This window comes from Polypterus senegalus, chromosome 1 (genome assembly GCF_016835505.1).
Source record: "Polypterus senegalus isolate Bchr_013 chromosome 1, ASM1683550v1, whole genome shotgun sequence".
NCBI classification, from domain to species: Eukaryota; Metazoa; Chordata; class Cladistia; order Polypteriformes; family Polypteridae; genus Polypterus; species Polypterus senegalus.
In genome coordinates, this window is record NC_053154.1 from 5,355,592 (window position 1) to 5,372,710 (window position 17,119).

General features: G+C 44.3%; 1 protein-coding gene across 1 annotated transcript in view; it reads left to right on the forward strand.

Moving 5' to 3' along the window:
• Positions 1 to 17,119, forward strand: part of slc1a2b (solute carrier family 1 member 2b) — a 165,491-nt gene that overhangs the window by 125,784 nt on the left and 22,588 nt on the right. Inside the window, exons 4-7 of the mRNA XM_039743982.1 lie at positions 4,809 to 5,059; positions 5,476 to 5,647; positions 8,335 to 8,461; positions 13,113 to 13,346. Coding sequence (XP_039599916.1) covers positions 4,809 to 5,059; positions 5,476 to 5,647; positions 8,335 to 8,461; positions 13,113 to 13,346 — 784 coding nt within the window. The remainder of the gene's footprint in view (positions 1 to 4,808; positions 5,060 to 5,475; positions 5,648 to 8,334; positions 8,462 to 13,112; positions 13,347 to 17,119) is intronic.

The following is a 17,119-nucleotide window of genomic DNA, read 5'->3' on the forward strand; positions in this document are numbered from 1 at the left end:
ATTGTGTTTATTTTTAACCGAAGATTTCAAGTTAATGCTATCGATTTTACGTTAAACGTTTTACTTCGTAATTTAGCTGCATTTTTTGCAATATCTTGGGGATTTGTGCCACTTTATAATTGTTTGGTAAGTGCCACGTAGTCAATTTTTCACCTTGAAAGTTAGTTGTACAGTAAAAATCGATGGCTATTTAAATGGTTATCTATAAAGGTAAAACTAAGAGCCGGCCCGGCATGGATGTTTAGAATTTTTAAAATCCTCGACAGGTTTCCGGTCTATTATGAAATTTAAATCGTGGACACATTTTTACCCTCAAGAGCCTGAACTGAGTCACTTTGACCCGATGTCTCCGCAAATTCATTTTTTCTTACACTGTTTCGTAAGAGAATTTTGTGTATTTGATTGTGAGGTTTTCTGCATTAAGTGCACTTTTCAGACAATTGCTATTGAAAGTTGATGTTAATCTCGAGTTGTTACGATACTACGTCGTTATTATTATTCATGCTCAATAAAGTCTGGCTGGTGGCGTCGCAAGCAATTAAGGCTCGTTGGTCGGTCTGAGTGCGCGTGTACGGTGAGAGTCGAATGCACAGACACCAATGCCGAGAAACAATAGGCCTATTTTGCGCTGCCCAATTTCGTCTTGATCCGGCCCTGGTGGGTACCGAAATGCCCGTGCGTCACGCTAGACCCGTGTGCGGCTTTAGAGATACCGCTACACGGTCATTTATTTATTTGATCTTTTTTTATATAACATTCCATACAAGCAAGTGAAACTTGACAAAACGAAATTCAATTGAACCCGTACCCATGAGAAAGAGAGGAAGGCCAACAGCCTGAGCAAAAGTATTGAGAGTAGTAAAGAGAGAAAGGGGTCTTTCTCCACCAATATAAAGGCTTATTCTAAAATATCATTCATGAGGTCCTGCCAGGCTTTAAAAAATGTTTTGAACAAATCCTCTACAGTGGGGGAATTATAAGTTAAGTCGGGGCTTGATTTTATAATGTCGGCCATATACAGTAAGTCGAATGTGTAAAACTCGTGCTGTTGGTTCAGGAGATTACAATATGCTAACACCAACCTGAGAGAGAAACAGTGAGGCACATGGCCTTTTTATTCTATGTGGGTGTGGCGAAGCCAGGGTGTTGAGGGGGTCCGGTTTGGTGGACTCAGGATTGGGTCACTGCTTTTTGCAGATGATGTTGTCCTGTTTGCTTCATCAGGCCGTGATCTTCAGCTCTTTCTGGATCGGTTCGCAGCTGAATGTAAAGCAGCTGGGATGGGAATCAGCACCTCCAAATCCGAGACCATGGTCCTCAGCCAGAAAAGGGTGGAGTGCCCTCTCAGGGTTGGGGGAGAGATCCTGCCCCAAGTGGAGGAGTTCAAGTATCTCGGGGTCTTGTTCACGAGTGAGGGAAGAATGGAGCGTGAGATCGACAGGCGGATCGGTGCGGCATCCACAGTGATGCGGGCTCTGCATCGGTCTGTCGTGGTGAAAAAAGAGCTGAGTCGTAAGGCAAAGCTCTCAATTTACCAGTCGATCTACGCTCCTACCCTCACCTATGGTCATGAGCTATGGGTAGTGACCGAAAGAACGGGATCGCGAATACAAGCGGCTGAAATGAGTTTCCTCCGCAGGGTGTCTGGGCTTTCCCTTAAAGATAAGGTGAGGAGCTCAGTCATCCGGGAGGGGCTCAGAGTAGAGTAGAGCCGCCATCGAGAGGAGTCAGATGAGGTCGCTCGGGCATCTGATCAGGATGACTCCTGGACGCCTCCCTGGTGAGGTGTTCCGGGCACGTCCAACCGGGAGGAGGCCTCAAAGAAGACCCAGGACACACTGGAGGGACTATGTCTCCCGGCTGTCCTGGGAACGCCTTGGGATTCTCCCGGAAGAGCTGGAAGAAATGGCCGGGGAGAGGGAAGTCTGGGCCTCTCTGCCCAAGCTGCTGCCCCTGCAACCCAACCTCGGATAAGCGGAAGAGGATGGATGGATGGATGGGTGTGGTGACGTTCGGTGAGGTTCATGGCTGGTGACTCCTTCAGAGTCAGATTTACAAATATATGAACCCCAAAGAGTCGCTTTGAGGTCTGGGCCTCAAAGGGGCCTCAGAGGGGACTGGGTGGTCTCATGGCCTGGAATCCCTACAGATTTTATTTTCTTCTCCAGCCGTCTGGAGTTTTTTTTTTGTTGTTGTTTTTCTTTCCCCCTGGCCATTGGCACTATATGATAGATAGATAGATAGATAGATAGATAGATAGATAGATAGATAGAAGTGAAAGGCACTATATAATAGATAGATAGATAGATAGATAGATAGATAGATAGATAGATAGATAGATAGATAGATAGATAGATAGATACTTTATTAATCCCAAGGGGAAATCTCCTACACTTCACTACCACTATACCGCTGGACGACAGAACGTTGCAATTATGAATCTAAGGCCTGACCTCCATGAAGCCTTAAGTAGAACATTCCAGTTCTTCATCCTAATCAACAATGACACTGCAATCCGGTGCATGAAACAGATTATGAATTTCTTCTGGGCCTCCATCAGGCCTTTCTTTGTGCTGGAAGCGTTCTGATATTTTAGGAGACACAGGGACCTTTTCATCTTGCCAGGATTCTACACAAAGAATGACAATACTAAAGCATGCACAGCCAGCCTTGTGGGGATTGCAAACCATAGGCACAATGGGATGGGGGCATGACTTGCCTCCTTGATGGCACTCGTCAAATGAGGACCCTCCAGCATTTATCCAGTTATGTTGTGAGGGAAGCATAAAACAAGCTGACTTGTGTTGGCTTTAGGGTGTCACCGAGTCATCCTGAAACAATGGCTCCAGAATTAGTGTTGCTTGAGTTAGTGGAACAGAAAAACAAGAAGTTTAATGTTTACCATGGGGCCTGGGTAGTGGGACCCCTACATTAATACTGAGTAGGGCCTTTTTTTTGCCTTCCTAAAACAGACAATGGATTCCAACAAGGTGTCACACACATTCCTCAAAGATTCTGGTCCATGTTGACGTGACCACACCAGACAATTTCTGAAGGTTTGCCAGCTGTGCGCATTTAGGCTGAGGTCTCCCACTCCGCCACATGCCAAAGGTGTACTTTTGGATTCAGATCAGGCAACAGAGAAGGCCAACTGAAGACCACTGAACTCATCATCATGTTCATGAAACCAGTTTGCTTTTTGACATGGTGCATGTAGTCATCAGAAGATGACTCAAATGTAGGATGCATATGGTCAGCAGTAATACTCAAGTAGGCGGAGGCATTCTTGTGATGATAAACTGGTATTAATGGGCCCAAAGTGTGCCCAGGAAACATTCCCCATACCATTACACCACCACCACCACCAGTATGGACTGTTGACACAAGGCAGGTTGGATGCATGGATTCAAATTCTGACCATTCCATCTGTGTGCCTCAGCAGAAATCGAGAGTCTTCATCAGACCAGGGTACATTTTTCTAGTCTTCAACAGTCCAGTTTTGGTGAGCCCTCGCCCACCACAGCCTTGACTGACAGCAGTGGAATCTGACGTGGTCTTCTGCTGTTGTAGCCCACCTGCCTCAAGATTTGATGTGTTCTGAGATGCTTTTCTGCTCACTACAGTTGGTTATCTGAGCTCCTGCAGCATTTCTTTTGGCTCAAACCAGTCTGGCCATTCTTCTTTGACCTCTGTCATCAACACGGTGCTTTTGCCACAGCTCTGCCTCTCAATGGTTGTTCTTTTGTTTTTGCACATCATTCTGAGTAAACTCAGCAGACCTTTGGGTGAGAAAATCCCAGAAAATCAGCAGTTACACAAACACTCAAACCAGCCAATCACACCAGGCCCTGGCCCAAATCACTGGGAGCATCCTGGTCTGGGATGTGAACATTAACTGAACCTCCAGACCTCATTCCAGGTCTTTTATGACCCAATTCTGACTTCCCTTTTCAGGTGCCCTAAATATCAGATTTTGATAAATAGATAGATAGATAGATAGATAGATAGATAGATAGATAGATAGATAGATAGATAGATAGATAGATAGATAGATAGATAGATAGAGTGAAAGGCAGTATATGATAGATAGAGTGAAAGGCACTATATGATAGATAGATAGATAAGAGTGAAAGGCAATATATGATAGATAGATAAGAGTGAAAGGCACTATATGATAGATAGAGTGAAAGGCACTATATGATAGATAAATAGATAGATTGAAAGGCACTATATGAAAGATAGATAGATAGAAAGGCACTATATGAAAGATAGATAGATAGAGTGAAAGGTAGTATAAGATAGATAGATAGATTGAAAGGCACTATATGAAAGATAGATAGATAGATAGAGTGAAAGGCACTATATGAAAGATAGATAAGAGTGAAAGGCACTATATGATAGATAGATAGAAATGAAAGGCACTATATAATAGATAGATAGATAGATAGATACTGAATGAAAGAGCTGAGAGAAAGTAAAAAGGTAAAATTTCTCTCAAAAATTCCAGAGCTCAGCGCCTGCGGCTTACTGAATAATTGAAGTTATTTACAGGATCCTCCTGTCCTTTTGAACGTCATGTCACCGTATGGCACAGCAGCCGAGCAGATGGACCTTAGCTAGGCCTTGTGGTCCATGGAGACGTGACATGTCACAGCGCCACGTCAGTGTTCTGGTATGGCCTCTCCAATTTGTCGGTGACGCTCTCTGCCTTTAGTAATTCACTCAGACGTGCAGCGAGTGCCTAGATGTCCGCAGGCTTCTCATTTTCTCCCAGGCTGGTTCTGAGTTGTCCTTTCTTATCCTTGCAGGTCTGGCAGGCTTGGATGCCAAAGCAAGCGGCCGATTGGGAACTCGAGCCATGGTGTACTACATGTCGACTACGATCGTCGCTGCCGTCCTGGGGGTCATCCTCGTACTGCTTATCCACCCGGGGAACCCTAAACTGAAGGCGCGGCTTGGCGAAGGAAACAAAAATGATGAAGTGTCCAGCTTGGATGCTTTTTTCGACCTCATTAGGAATCTCTTCCCGGAGAATCTTGTGCAGGCCTGTTTCCAGCAGGTGAGTCCTTGTGATAGAACGACCGTCGCCTGATTCCATGCACTGAAGTGATCTTCACGTAAATGTTCAGAGTGTGTTAATGTGAAGTCGTCGGCTCCATTGTCTTTGGCGGCCCTTCTCTTTATCACTCACGGCTTTTCACTCTTCCTAATTATTTAACTCTAATCTAAAATTCACAGCAGGAATTTTCTGGAAGGACGTTTGGCAGTAGAGAAACACCAGCAGACTTCATTCCTGCCACTCCTCAGTTCATCTGAGCTTAGTCTGGTGTTTAGTTGAACAGTTAAATAAATTTCTTTATGTTACTGCGTGAAGATACACACTGAGGGGAGACACGATGTATTAAATTAACCGAAGTCTCTGCATACGCCTCCTCAAATATTAAATAACCAAACTGTCTTTATGCTCATGTTCAGATTCAGACCGTCACCAAGAAAGTCCAGGTGTTCCCCGACGTCTCCGAGCCAACTGACCAAGGCAATTCCACCGTTGACGACTTCCTAGAAGTGGTGAATGCCACTGTCGCGCCGGAGCCCATGTATGTCACCAAGAAGGGGCTCGAATTCAAAGGCGGAATGAACGTCCTGGGTATGTGTTGTGAATTAACATCGACCTGTGCTCTGCTCTGTAGGACTTTAACGATGACACTTTCCTTAGGTTTGAGAAAGAATGCAACGTTTGAAATCAGAAGTAAGTCACTAACATCTAATGGCTGGTAGGCCGCCCATCCATCTTCATAACCTGCTGGTCTGAGTCACAGAGCAGCCAGAGCCTCTCCCGGTGATCATGGGGTGCAAGGAAGGAACAACACCAGGACTGGCACTGGGCAAACACACACACTCATGAGTTCATCGAGAACATGGGGATACGGTTGGAAACTTGTGAAGGGTAAATTTCACACAAATGTTAGGACGTTTTTCTTCACACAAAGAACCACAGACACTTGGAATAAGGTGACCAAGTAGTGTGGTGGGCAGGAGGACTTTAGGGACCTTCAAAACTCGACTTGATGTTAGTTTGGAGGAATGAAGCGGATAGAGCTGGCAAGCTTAATGGGGGCCGAATGGCCTGTTCTCATCCACACTGTTCGGATGTTCTCATCTCATCTCATTTTTAAACCTCCTTCATCCAATTCAGGTTCTTAGGGGGCACAAAACAGTCCATTATAGGGTAGGTTCACATACACAAGCCAATTTGGATGGAACCAGCCTAACTGGCACATCTTTAGAGATGCCAGAGGATGACCTCTGGACACTTCATAGCTGAGTAGATTTACAGTGCTGTGAAAAAGTATTTGCCCCCTTCCTGATTTCTTTTTTTTTTTTTTTGCATATTTCTAACACTTTAATGTTTCAGATCGTCCAACAAATTAAAATATTAGATATTATAAAATATTATAAATAAAAATATTTTGTGAAAAAGTATTTGCCCCCCTTGTTAAATCATGTGGTCAGTCACATGTTTTGGAAAGCTGAGTTCAATGTCAGTAGCCACAGCCAGGCCTGTTGAAACAAGAGATCACTTAAATAGAACCTGTCAGATAAAGTGAAGGAGGCCAAAAGATCCCAAAAAGGAAGAAAGAAATTCAGGAAACGATCAGAAACAAAGTAATTGACATCCATCAGTCTGGAAAAGGTCACTAAGCCGTTTCTAAAGCTTTGGGACTCCAGCGAACCACAGTGAGAGCCATTATCCACAAATGGAGAAAACATGGAACAGTGGTGAACCTTTCCAGGAGAGGCCGGCCTACAAAAATTACCCCAAGAGTGAAGTGACGACTCATCCAAGAGGTCACAAAAGAGCCTCAGAAGAACATCTAAAGAGCTGCAGGCCTCCCTTGCCTCAGTGAAGGTCAGTCAGTGTTCACAACTCAACCATAAGAAAGAGACGGGGCAAAAATGGCATGCATGGCAGAGTTCCAAGGCGAAAACCACTGCTGACCAAAAAGAACATAAAGGCTCGTCTCACTTTTGCCAAAAAACATCTTGATGATCCCCAAGAACTTTGGGAAAATATTCTGTGGACTGACGAAACAAAAGTTTTTAGAAGGTGTGAGTCCCGTTACATCCGGCAGAAAAGTCACAAAGCATTTCAAAAAAAGAACATCATACCAACAGTCAAACATAGTGGTGGTGGTAATGTGATGGTCTGGGGCTGCTTTGCTGCTTCAGGACCTGGACGACTTGCTGAAATTGATGGAACCATGAATTCTGCTCTCTACCAATAAAATCCTGAAGGCGAATGTCCGGCCATCAGTTTGTGACCTCAAGCTGAAGCGCACTTGAGTTCTGCAGCAGGACAATGATCATCCAAAACACACCAGCAAAACAAACTGAAGTCTTTGGAGTGGCCTGGTCAAAGTCCGGACTTGAATCCAATTGAGATGCTGCGGCATGACCTTAAAAAAGAGGTTGAAGCTCGGAAAAACCCTCCAATGTGGCTGAATTGAAACAATTCTACAAAGACGAGTGGGCTGAAATCCCTCCACAGCCATGTGAATGACTCCTTGCCAGTTATCACCTATGCTTGATTGCAGTTGTTGCTGCTGCTAAGGGTGGCACAACCAGTTATTAGGTTTAGGGGGCAATTACTTTTTCACATAGGGCCATGTAGGTTTGGATATTTTTTTTTCTTAATAAATACAATCATCACTTAAAAACTGCATTTTGTATTTACATGGGTTGCCTTTGTCTAATATTTAAATTTGTTGGATGATCTGAAAAGTGTGACAACAATGCAAAAAAGAAGAAATTGGGAAGGGGGCAAATACTTTGTCATAGCACTGTATGACAGAGTGTCTGTCATTTCAGTTAAGGGCTGACATATTCAAGTCAGAAGGAGAAGCAGCCGTCACATTGTGTCTCACGTAGTTACTTTACTACACAGTAGCAGAACCTCCGCTTCTCAAAGCTGCCTGACCCAAATCAGGGACACAGGGAGCCTGAGCCTGTCCTGGCAGCACGGAGCTTAAGGCAGGAGCCAACCTTAGACGGGCCTTCTGTCCACCACAGGGCCTAAACTATAACTTCAAAAGGAATCGCTTTAACATTACGTGGTTTGTCGTTCTGATTTCAGAAACATTTTCAATAGAAATATTTAGTTATTTCTGCTCTTTCAAGGGTTATTAAAATGTAAAAAATTAAAATTACTCCTCTCTTCTCATTCACTTCCTAAGGGAGTCTGACGTTTCATAATTTGCATATAAGAGCAGAGTCCGGACATAAGATATCGTTTTTGTGAGGTGTGCTCATGTTGCACGTCTTTGTTGTCCGCAGGCTTGATTGGGTTCTTCATCGCTTTTGGAATTGCAATGGGAAAGATGGGAGAGCAGGCACGGCTAATGTTGGAGTTCTTCAATATTCTCAATGAAATCGTCATGAAGCTGGTCACCATGATCATGTGGTCAGTATTCTCTTCTTTTTGTCTTTATCATAACGCCGTTTATGCTGTACTGTTAAGGGTCCCGACCGTCAACAGCCCTGAAAGTGGTATAGCAATCCGATTAAGTTCACCCTTAGAGAGAGTGCAGAGTGGGCTTTTGTGATTTTGGGTGGTCCCTGGAGACAACTCATATCCCATCATGGCTTCAAGTCACGTGTAAAGATGCTGGGCACACCCAGCTGCTCAGTAAGTGGCCTGCAACGGCTCAAAGAAGAAGCCTCTGTGACTTTAATAGTGGGCACAGTTGGCAGGAGACACCTCAGCTTGGAGACAATTAAAGTAGTGGTGCAAAAATCCTGACTAAAGAATGAAAAACAATGATATGTGGCACGCCTGTCATCCTTGACTTTACTCTCCACAGATGAGTGGAATCATTGAGGGGCTGGCAGCATGGACTGTGTCATAGAAAAGACAAAGAGCCACAAAAAGGTTTGGGGGACTCTCCCGTATACCTGAACCCAGGGCTGAAAAATGGTAAATTGATTACGCAATTGTGTACCGATTGGAGTCCAAAAACAGAACAGACTCAGCTGAGGTGAAGATGACAGTTTTAAAGAAAGGCTGAGCAAGTGATCTCATAGGGGCCGGGACTGGAAGTGACGTCAACAGGTGACAATATATAGGGGGCCAAAACCGGAAGTGACGCCATCAGCGCCAGAACTGGAAGTGATGTCATCGGGCCTAAAACCACACGTGACATCATCAGGGCCAGAGTCCGGAAGTGACATCATCAGGGCCAGAGCTGGAAGTGACAACATCAGGACAAGAACTGCAAGTGATGTCATCAGGCCCAAAACCAGAAGTGACATCATCAGGGCCGGAGCCAAAAGTGTTGTCATTGGCCCGGAAACAGAAGTCACGTTGTTGGGCCCGGAAACGGAAATTACGTCGTCAGTGCCAGAGCCGGAAGTGACTTCGTCAGGGCCGGAAACTGGAAGTGATGCCATCAGGGCAAGAACTGGAAGTGATGTCATCGGGCCCAAAACCAGAAGTGACATCCTCAGGGCAAGAGCCAGAAGTGAAATCTTTAGGGCTAGAGCTGGAAGTGACATCATTGGCCTGGAAATAGAAGTCACGTTGTTGGGACCGGAAACAGAAATTACGTCATCAGGGCAATAGCCGGAAGTGACGTCGTCAGGGCCAGGCAGAATTTCCCGTAACTGGTCTGCAGTGAAAGAGAGAAAGGATTAACACACCTGCCACCTCCTGGTCTGATTTGGAATTACCTTCATTCGAGCCCATCAGCTTCCTCCCATGCGCACATGTGTGACAACTGATATCACATAGCTGCACCCATGAACATGACAAACCACCTGGATTGGGACAAAGCAATTGCAGGTTAAGGGCCCAACAAAGTAGACTCACTTCTGGCATTTTGTGGGATTCGCACTGGCAACCTTCTGATTGCCAATGCAGATCCTTAACCTCAGAGCCACCGCTCTGCCCTGTAAGCACCGAGGTGCATGCCAACGAAATATCAAAAGGCCAGAATGCTAATTTGATACACTGACACTTTCTAGTGGCTCTGCTAAGTTATGTGGTATGGTGTGGGTTCACTGAGGATGGCACAAAGGCCGACTGATATGAAGAGTAACACAGATGTTAATTCAATGGAAGTGCTTCCAAAAACACTACTGGAGCTCCTTCAAACAAACAGCAATACGTATTTAGAAGACCCCAATGGGACCGACCTCTTATCTTTACCCAAATCAGAAACTGAACCGCCTTCTTCACCAAAAGCTTTAAAACACACTGGTGAGGCCTCATCTGGAGTCCAGGGTGCAGTTTTGATCTCCAGACTACAAAAAGGACAAAACAGCTGACTAGGCTGATTCAGGCGCAATGAGTGTGAAATCAGAAACTGAACCATATTTTGGTTAATTTGTGTGAGTGTTTCAGGGGTTTGTTGCTGCTTGATATAATATTTCTTGATCTTTTCTAAAATATAATCTTCAGCCTTGGGAAAAATAAAGCTCTATCTATCTATCTATCTATCTATCTATCTATCTATCTATCTATCTATCTATCTATCTATCTATCTATCTATCTATCTATCTATTATATAGTGCCTTCACATCTATCTATCTATCTATCTATCTATCTATCTATCTATCTATCTATCTATCTATCTATCTATCTATCTATTATATAGTGCCTTCACATCTATCTATCTATCTATCTATCTATCTATCTATCTATCTATCTATCTATCTATCTATCTATTATATAGTGCCTTCACATCTATCTATCTATCTATCTATCTATCTATCTATCTATCTATCTATCTATCTATCTATCTGTCTATCTATCTATCTATCTATCTATCTATCTATCTATCTATCTATCTATCTATCTATCTATCTATCTATCATATAGAATTTCATGTCAATAGCCCCATTAGTAATATATATTTAAATATATTTAAATGTTGACCCGTTCAGTACTTATTTTCCCCTCTCTATAAACATAGATATATATTTATATATTTATATATTGTAAGATTTCTAAACTCATTTGAGACTCCCCCAATGGGACAACATACCAAACATTGTCCCGAAGCGCAATCCCACGTCTATGGACAGTTTATCAGTTGCCAGGGCAACTGAAGGCTCCCAGCGCTGTAGCGGCTTCTAGCAAAAGCAAATCCGAGCTGACCGCGGTCCCGCTATAAGCGCCTGTCATCAATGGGTGATGAAAGGAAGATCAGAAATGCAGGGAACAGGATTACTTGGCCATGACCCTGCCTGACTGCTGTGTCTGTGTATAGCAGAGTGGTAGATCCCGCTACAGTGAATAGCAGGGCTGTTCCTGTTTTAAGTGGAATAAAGTTGGTTTTACTAAAGCACTGAGACTCAGCCTCGACTCACACTTCACAATATATATATATATATATTTAATACAGTGATACCTTGAGATACGAGTTGAATTCTTTCCGTGACCGAGCTCGTAACTCAAACAGCTCGTATCTCAAATCAGTTTTCCCCACTGAAATTAATTGAAAGTTTAATTCGTGCCAGCGCCCAAAAAACCACCCCAATTTTTTGTTTAATGTTTTCAACATAAGAAAAATGTATTTATAATGAACAAATATTGTATACAAACAAAATAAAACCCAATACATAAAAGAGAATCTAAAGACATAAACAGATGTTAGCGTATTGTATTATTTTGTTCTTTCACTTCACTTTTGCTTAACTTAATTTTCTTCTTCCCTAGTTGTTTTTTTTTTGTCATTCTTTCATCACTTTCATTCGCAGGGCGTTTCAACAGAAACCTGTCCAAGGAGCTTTGTTTAGTCCTCCCCTTTAGAATGTTTCCGAAATGAATTAGGCGAGTGCCATTAAATAGCGCCGCCGCACGACCAGTTGTAACTTTTTCAGGGTGTTTCTTTTCAATAAAGTCCCAAACTTTTTCCCACATTGCCAACACTTCCTTTATCTCACTTGAAGAGAAAACCTCCTCCAGCTCTGGCTCCTCGGCGATACCGATCTCCTGCAGAATCTCCGTATGTTGCTGCGTCTGTAGTTCCTCGAAATGCTCTTTGATGGCTCGTATTTTGAATTTTGGCTCAAAAAAATCGACCTAGTAACGGCTCTTATCTCAAAAAACTTGTACGTTGGGGCACCCGTATCTCAAGGTACCACTGTGTATATATACTGTATATATTTAAATATTGTAATACGGCGCTATATAACGCCCGACCCGGCACAGACTGACGCAGAAGCACGTACAAGATTAACAAAGGCTTTATTTTATTCTTCAGCTGTCGGACACGTCTTCCCCGTGCCACACAGCCCAACACAGTCCCAACAGCACCAAATACTCTTTGTCCACAACTCCTCCTCACCAAGCTTAGTCCTCCTCCTCCCGACTCCGGCTCTCGAGTAGTGGTGGTTGGCCCCTTTTATAGCCCACCCAGCACCGTTCCAGGTGCTTGACCACCTGGTCCTAATTGCACTTCCGGGTGGGGCTGAAGACTCGTCCAGCCGGGCTGTTGACTCCATGCAGCTCCCCCTAGTGGCCATCCAAGCTCCCTGTGGGAGACTTCATCTCCCATGGAGCCATGCGACCAGTTGGGGGATTACCGTCAACCAGGGAGGCTTCCACCAAGCATCCCGGGGAGGTATTGAGCTGCCCACGGTTGCTCCCCCGGATCAGATGGAGTAGGGGCGTCCTGGCCAGGCATGGGACCCGGCTGTCCATCACAATATATACAGAGAGAGAGATACAAGGTGTTTTATTTTCATTCCACCTCAACAATTTCGATTATATTGTTAAGTCCATGACCAAAAATCCAAATGAAAATCCATTTTAATCCCAGATTGTAATGTGACGAAGCAGAACAAACATCAAGGGGGATGAATACTTCCGCAAGGCCCTACTCCTCGCTCTATTTTATCTATTTTTATTTTATGTTAAACTGCTGTCCTTTGATATGTTTTGTATTTCAAGTGCTTTTATGATGTAAAGTTCCTTGAATGTTTGTTGTGTAAACGGGCACAATAGTACAATCCTTGCTCAAATTCTGAACCTGAAATTCTCCACTGTATGGGACGATTAACGCTGCAAACTCTAATGGCGTTTTCCTATGTTTTTTTTTTTTAATTTTCAGGTACTCTCCCCTGGGTATCGCCTGCTTGATCTGTGGTAAGATCATCGCTATCAAAGACCTGGAAGTCGTGGCCCGCCAGCTGGGAATGTATATGGTCACCGTGATCATCGGCCTTATAATCCATGGAGCCATCTTCCTGCCATTGCTCTACTTTGTGATCGTGCGGAAGAACCCGTTCTCATTCTTCGGGGGAATCTTCCAGGCTTGGATTACCGCCTTGGGCACAGCCTCCAGGTACGTCGCAGCTTCACAATGACATCTTATCGCATCCATGTGCTTTACTGTTCTTTCGTATGTGTCCAGCTGTCATTTCCCAATAATGTAGACATCAATGTCTGCTTCTCCTTCGTCTAAGCTGACTTCAGTACCCTTTTGAGAATGCTGGCTAATAACCTGACATCTGGAGTGAAAAGCGGTGCAGTGGTCAGTGCTACAGCCTCACAGCTCCAGAGTCCTGGGATCAAAACCTCACCCCCATCCTAAATAGACTTCTTCATGTAAAGAGATGTGGGACTCGGGAACAAACTACTAGGATGTGGAGGTGAAGAAGAAACCTTGAGATCCATTAGGGAAAAACTGGATGAGATTTGGGGACAGCTTAGTGATTAGCTAAACAAATGGGAGGCAAGTGGACTGAATGGTCTCCTCTTGTTGGTTCTTCTCCATCTTCCTAACCTGCGTCAGGCTCATGGGGCAGCAGGAGGCAATCCAGACAAGCAGAGGGAACAATGGCAGCAACAGTCCTTGGACAAGGTGCCAGTCTATCAAATGGCGAACACACAAACACACACATTATGGGAGAAAAGGATCCCCGTCTATATACCAGGCAATTGAATGAACCAGGCAGGAGGAAGCTTGTCCTTTATGCACATTTCATGAAAAGGAAGATCCTTACAGTTAACGGATGAATAGGAAGGATTCTTCAAATAAAGACATTGAGTCTGATTGATTGTTCTATGTATAAGAATTCCCACACCTATATTTTTATTTTTATTTGTGAAGCTGGAATGGAATATTTGGCCAGTCGAGTCTCTGCGCTCCCCAAACTGATCCTGGTTTAATAAGGGGGTCTCAGAGAGTTGGATTCATACCCACTCATCTCACATGTCAGATTTGCATATCTCAGTTATATGATATAAAAGATTCTCAAATCTTATTGGCTACAAAAAGGAAGGCACCTTGATAAGACTTCACTGATTTGTTAAACCACTTTATCTCCTTTATTCTAATTGGTTAAATTGCAATCTCTCTTACAGGACAATCTAACCTTCATGCAGGCATAGCTGCCAGTCTTTCCCAGCAAACACGCAGACAGTGGCCCCCTGTGGGCAGACCATGGGCAGTGCGGGCTTAGAAAAGCCCAACTGAATACCACATTAGACCAATGATCTTCTCTAAAATATTATCTTCAGCCTTAGGAAAAATAAAGTGCTATCTATCTATCTATCTATCTACAGTATATTTATATATATATATATATATATATATATATATATATTGTGACAGATAAGGGTTTCCTCGCACCCTTGTACCCTCAGACCACTCGTCAGACACCAGATAAAATGTCCAATTATTATTTATTATAATAATAATGTGCACAAAGCACGCTCCTCTCCACAATACTCAATAAACAATAAACCAATACAATCCTCCTAATTCCCATATGCTTAGCCACCCTGCCTCCCAGCTCAGCACAGTCCTTTATACTCCTCGACCCGGAAAAAATCCTTTTTTCTTCATCCAGGAAGCTCTTTGTCCATGTGACTATGAAGTACTTCCTGGGCGTAAGGTAAATACTCTCTGGGCCTCCCTGCAGAGACTCCTGGCCGCCCCCATGGTATCCAGCAGGGCTATGAATAAAGACTCCAATGTCCATAATGCCCTGCTGGTCTTCGGGGCACCTCCATACTGCTGGGAGGGCTCCACCTGGTGGCGTGGGGGTATTGGCCGGGATGAACAGCCGGCCATACATCACAATATATATATATATATATATATATATATATATATTGTGGCAGTAGGGGGCACTAGTGCTCCCTTGAACCCTCAGGTACAACTCCAGACACCGGGTGAAAGTCCAGTAATTTTTATTTTGTTCTTCAGTGCACCAAGCACCCTCCACACTACTCATACACCAACACAATAATAACTAGAATCAACAATCCACTACTAATCACTAAATACACACAATAATCTCTCCTCCTCGCCCAGACACTTTGCTTCTCCACCTCCCAGCACAGCTCAGTGTCTGGACTGAGACACCGTCCTTTTACAGCCCCTGACCCGGAGGTGTTTCTGTCCCATCAATCCATAGTTCCTAATTCCTTCCGGGTCAGGGCAATCAGTCCTTTTATTCAACCCGGGAGCACGACATTTCTTCCCGTCCGCGTGACCGTGGCGTACTCCCGGGTCATACGGCCTCACAGGGCCCATAAGCCCCCCCACAGCGACTCCTGGTGGAGCCTTATGGACTTTGTAGGGTTTATACACAGCCCTGCTGGACCTCGGGGCACGATCCTGCTGTCGGGAGAGCGCCTCCTGGGGGTGGGGACCGGCATGGGAAGCTGGCAGTCCGCCACAATATATATATATATATATATATAGTAAAAAGGTGCTATATGGGTGCCGTCCTGACACAGACTGACACAGTGAGGCACACATTTATTTCTATAGCACATACAAACAATCTAGCTCAAAGTGGTTTACATGATGAAGAATGAGAAAAAGGACAAAAATAAACCTTTTATAGTCCACCCAGAAGTGCTGCAGGTGATTGATGGCTGAGTTCTGGCTGCATTTCCAGGTGTGGCGAATACGCTGCCCATATGGGCTCAGGAGTCCCAACTGCAGCACCCCCTGGTGGCGACTACGGGACCCAACAGGGCTGCACCCAACTCCAATTCCCTGGGAGCCCTGTGGGAAACCAAGGCACTACTCCAACCCAGAGGGGTGGCCATCTAGCATCCAAGAGGAGGTATTGAACAGTCCATGGCTGCTCCCCTGAACATATAACGAAGGGGCATCCTGGTCGTGCATGGACCCCGGACGTCCGTCACAATATCTATATATACGAGTATATATATATGTATCTATATATTTATCTACATATAACTATATCTGTACATCTGTACAGAAAACCTCAGAGACATTGGGAAGATTTTGGGGCAGCCACCCATATAATATTTCCCGCCTGCAAAATCTGTCCAAATTCAAGGACAGGTTCACACAATCGAGTCCAAAACAGAACTGAGTATTGTCTTAAGATGGCGGCTTTGAAAACCTTGCGGGGGAAGTGATGTCATCAGGGCCAGAACCGGAAGTGACGTCGTTGGCTGCCCCAGAACCGGGCGGGATTTCCCGAGAATGGTCTGCAAGGAATTGAAAGAGAGAATTAGCACACTTCGCCACCCCTGGTCCGGCGTGGAACTACATTTATTCGGGACCTTTGGTTGTCCTCTAAACACTCGTGTGTGGCAGTTTATATATATATATATATAATAACATTGACTTGCAAAGTACCAAACTTATCCTTCAAACGAGTGAGTAACGAGTGTGTGCCCTGTAATGGACTAGAATCCCATCTAGCATTAGTCCCGGTCCTGTGAGGGTGAATTCCCGTTGCTGATCATAGATTTGAGGTTTGACAATCAGATGGAGTCCCAATCCCATAACCCTGGCATATGTTTTCTCAGGGAGGCTGAAGAGTCTGGCTATGAGATCTGCCAAACTGTCCACTATAAACAGTAATAAAACACTAAGGATGGTGTGTCCCGTCCCTCTGAGCAATCTGATTGGTCAGTTTAGCTTTGGTGATGCAATGAAAAAGGGAATGCGAGTGTGAAGGCACATGAGGAGAAGTAAAGGCACACGCTGGGAGAGTGGCCTTCAAAGCTCAAAAGTATTAAACTGGAGAGGAGTGTGAGAAAAGCTCCTCAAAAATAATGACAGGGTGTGAGAAACAGGTATTATGGGAATGTGGTCAAGAGACGCAGTGCCAGTGAAGCAAA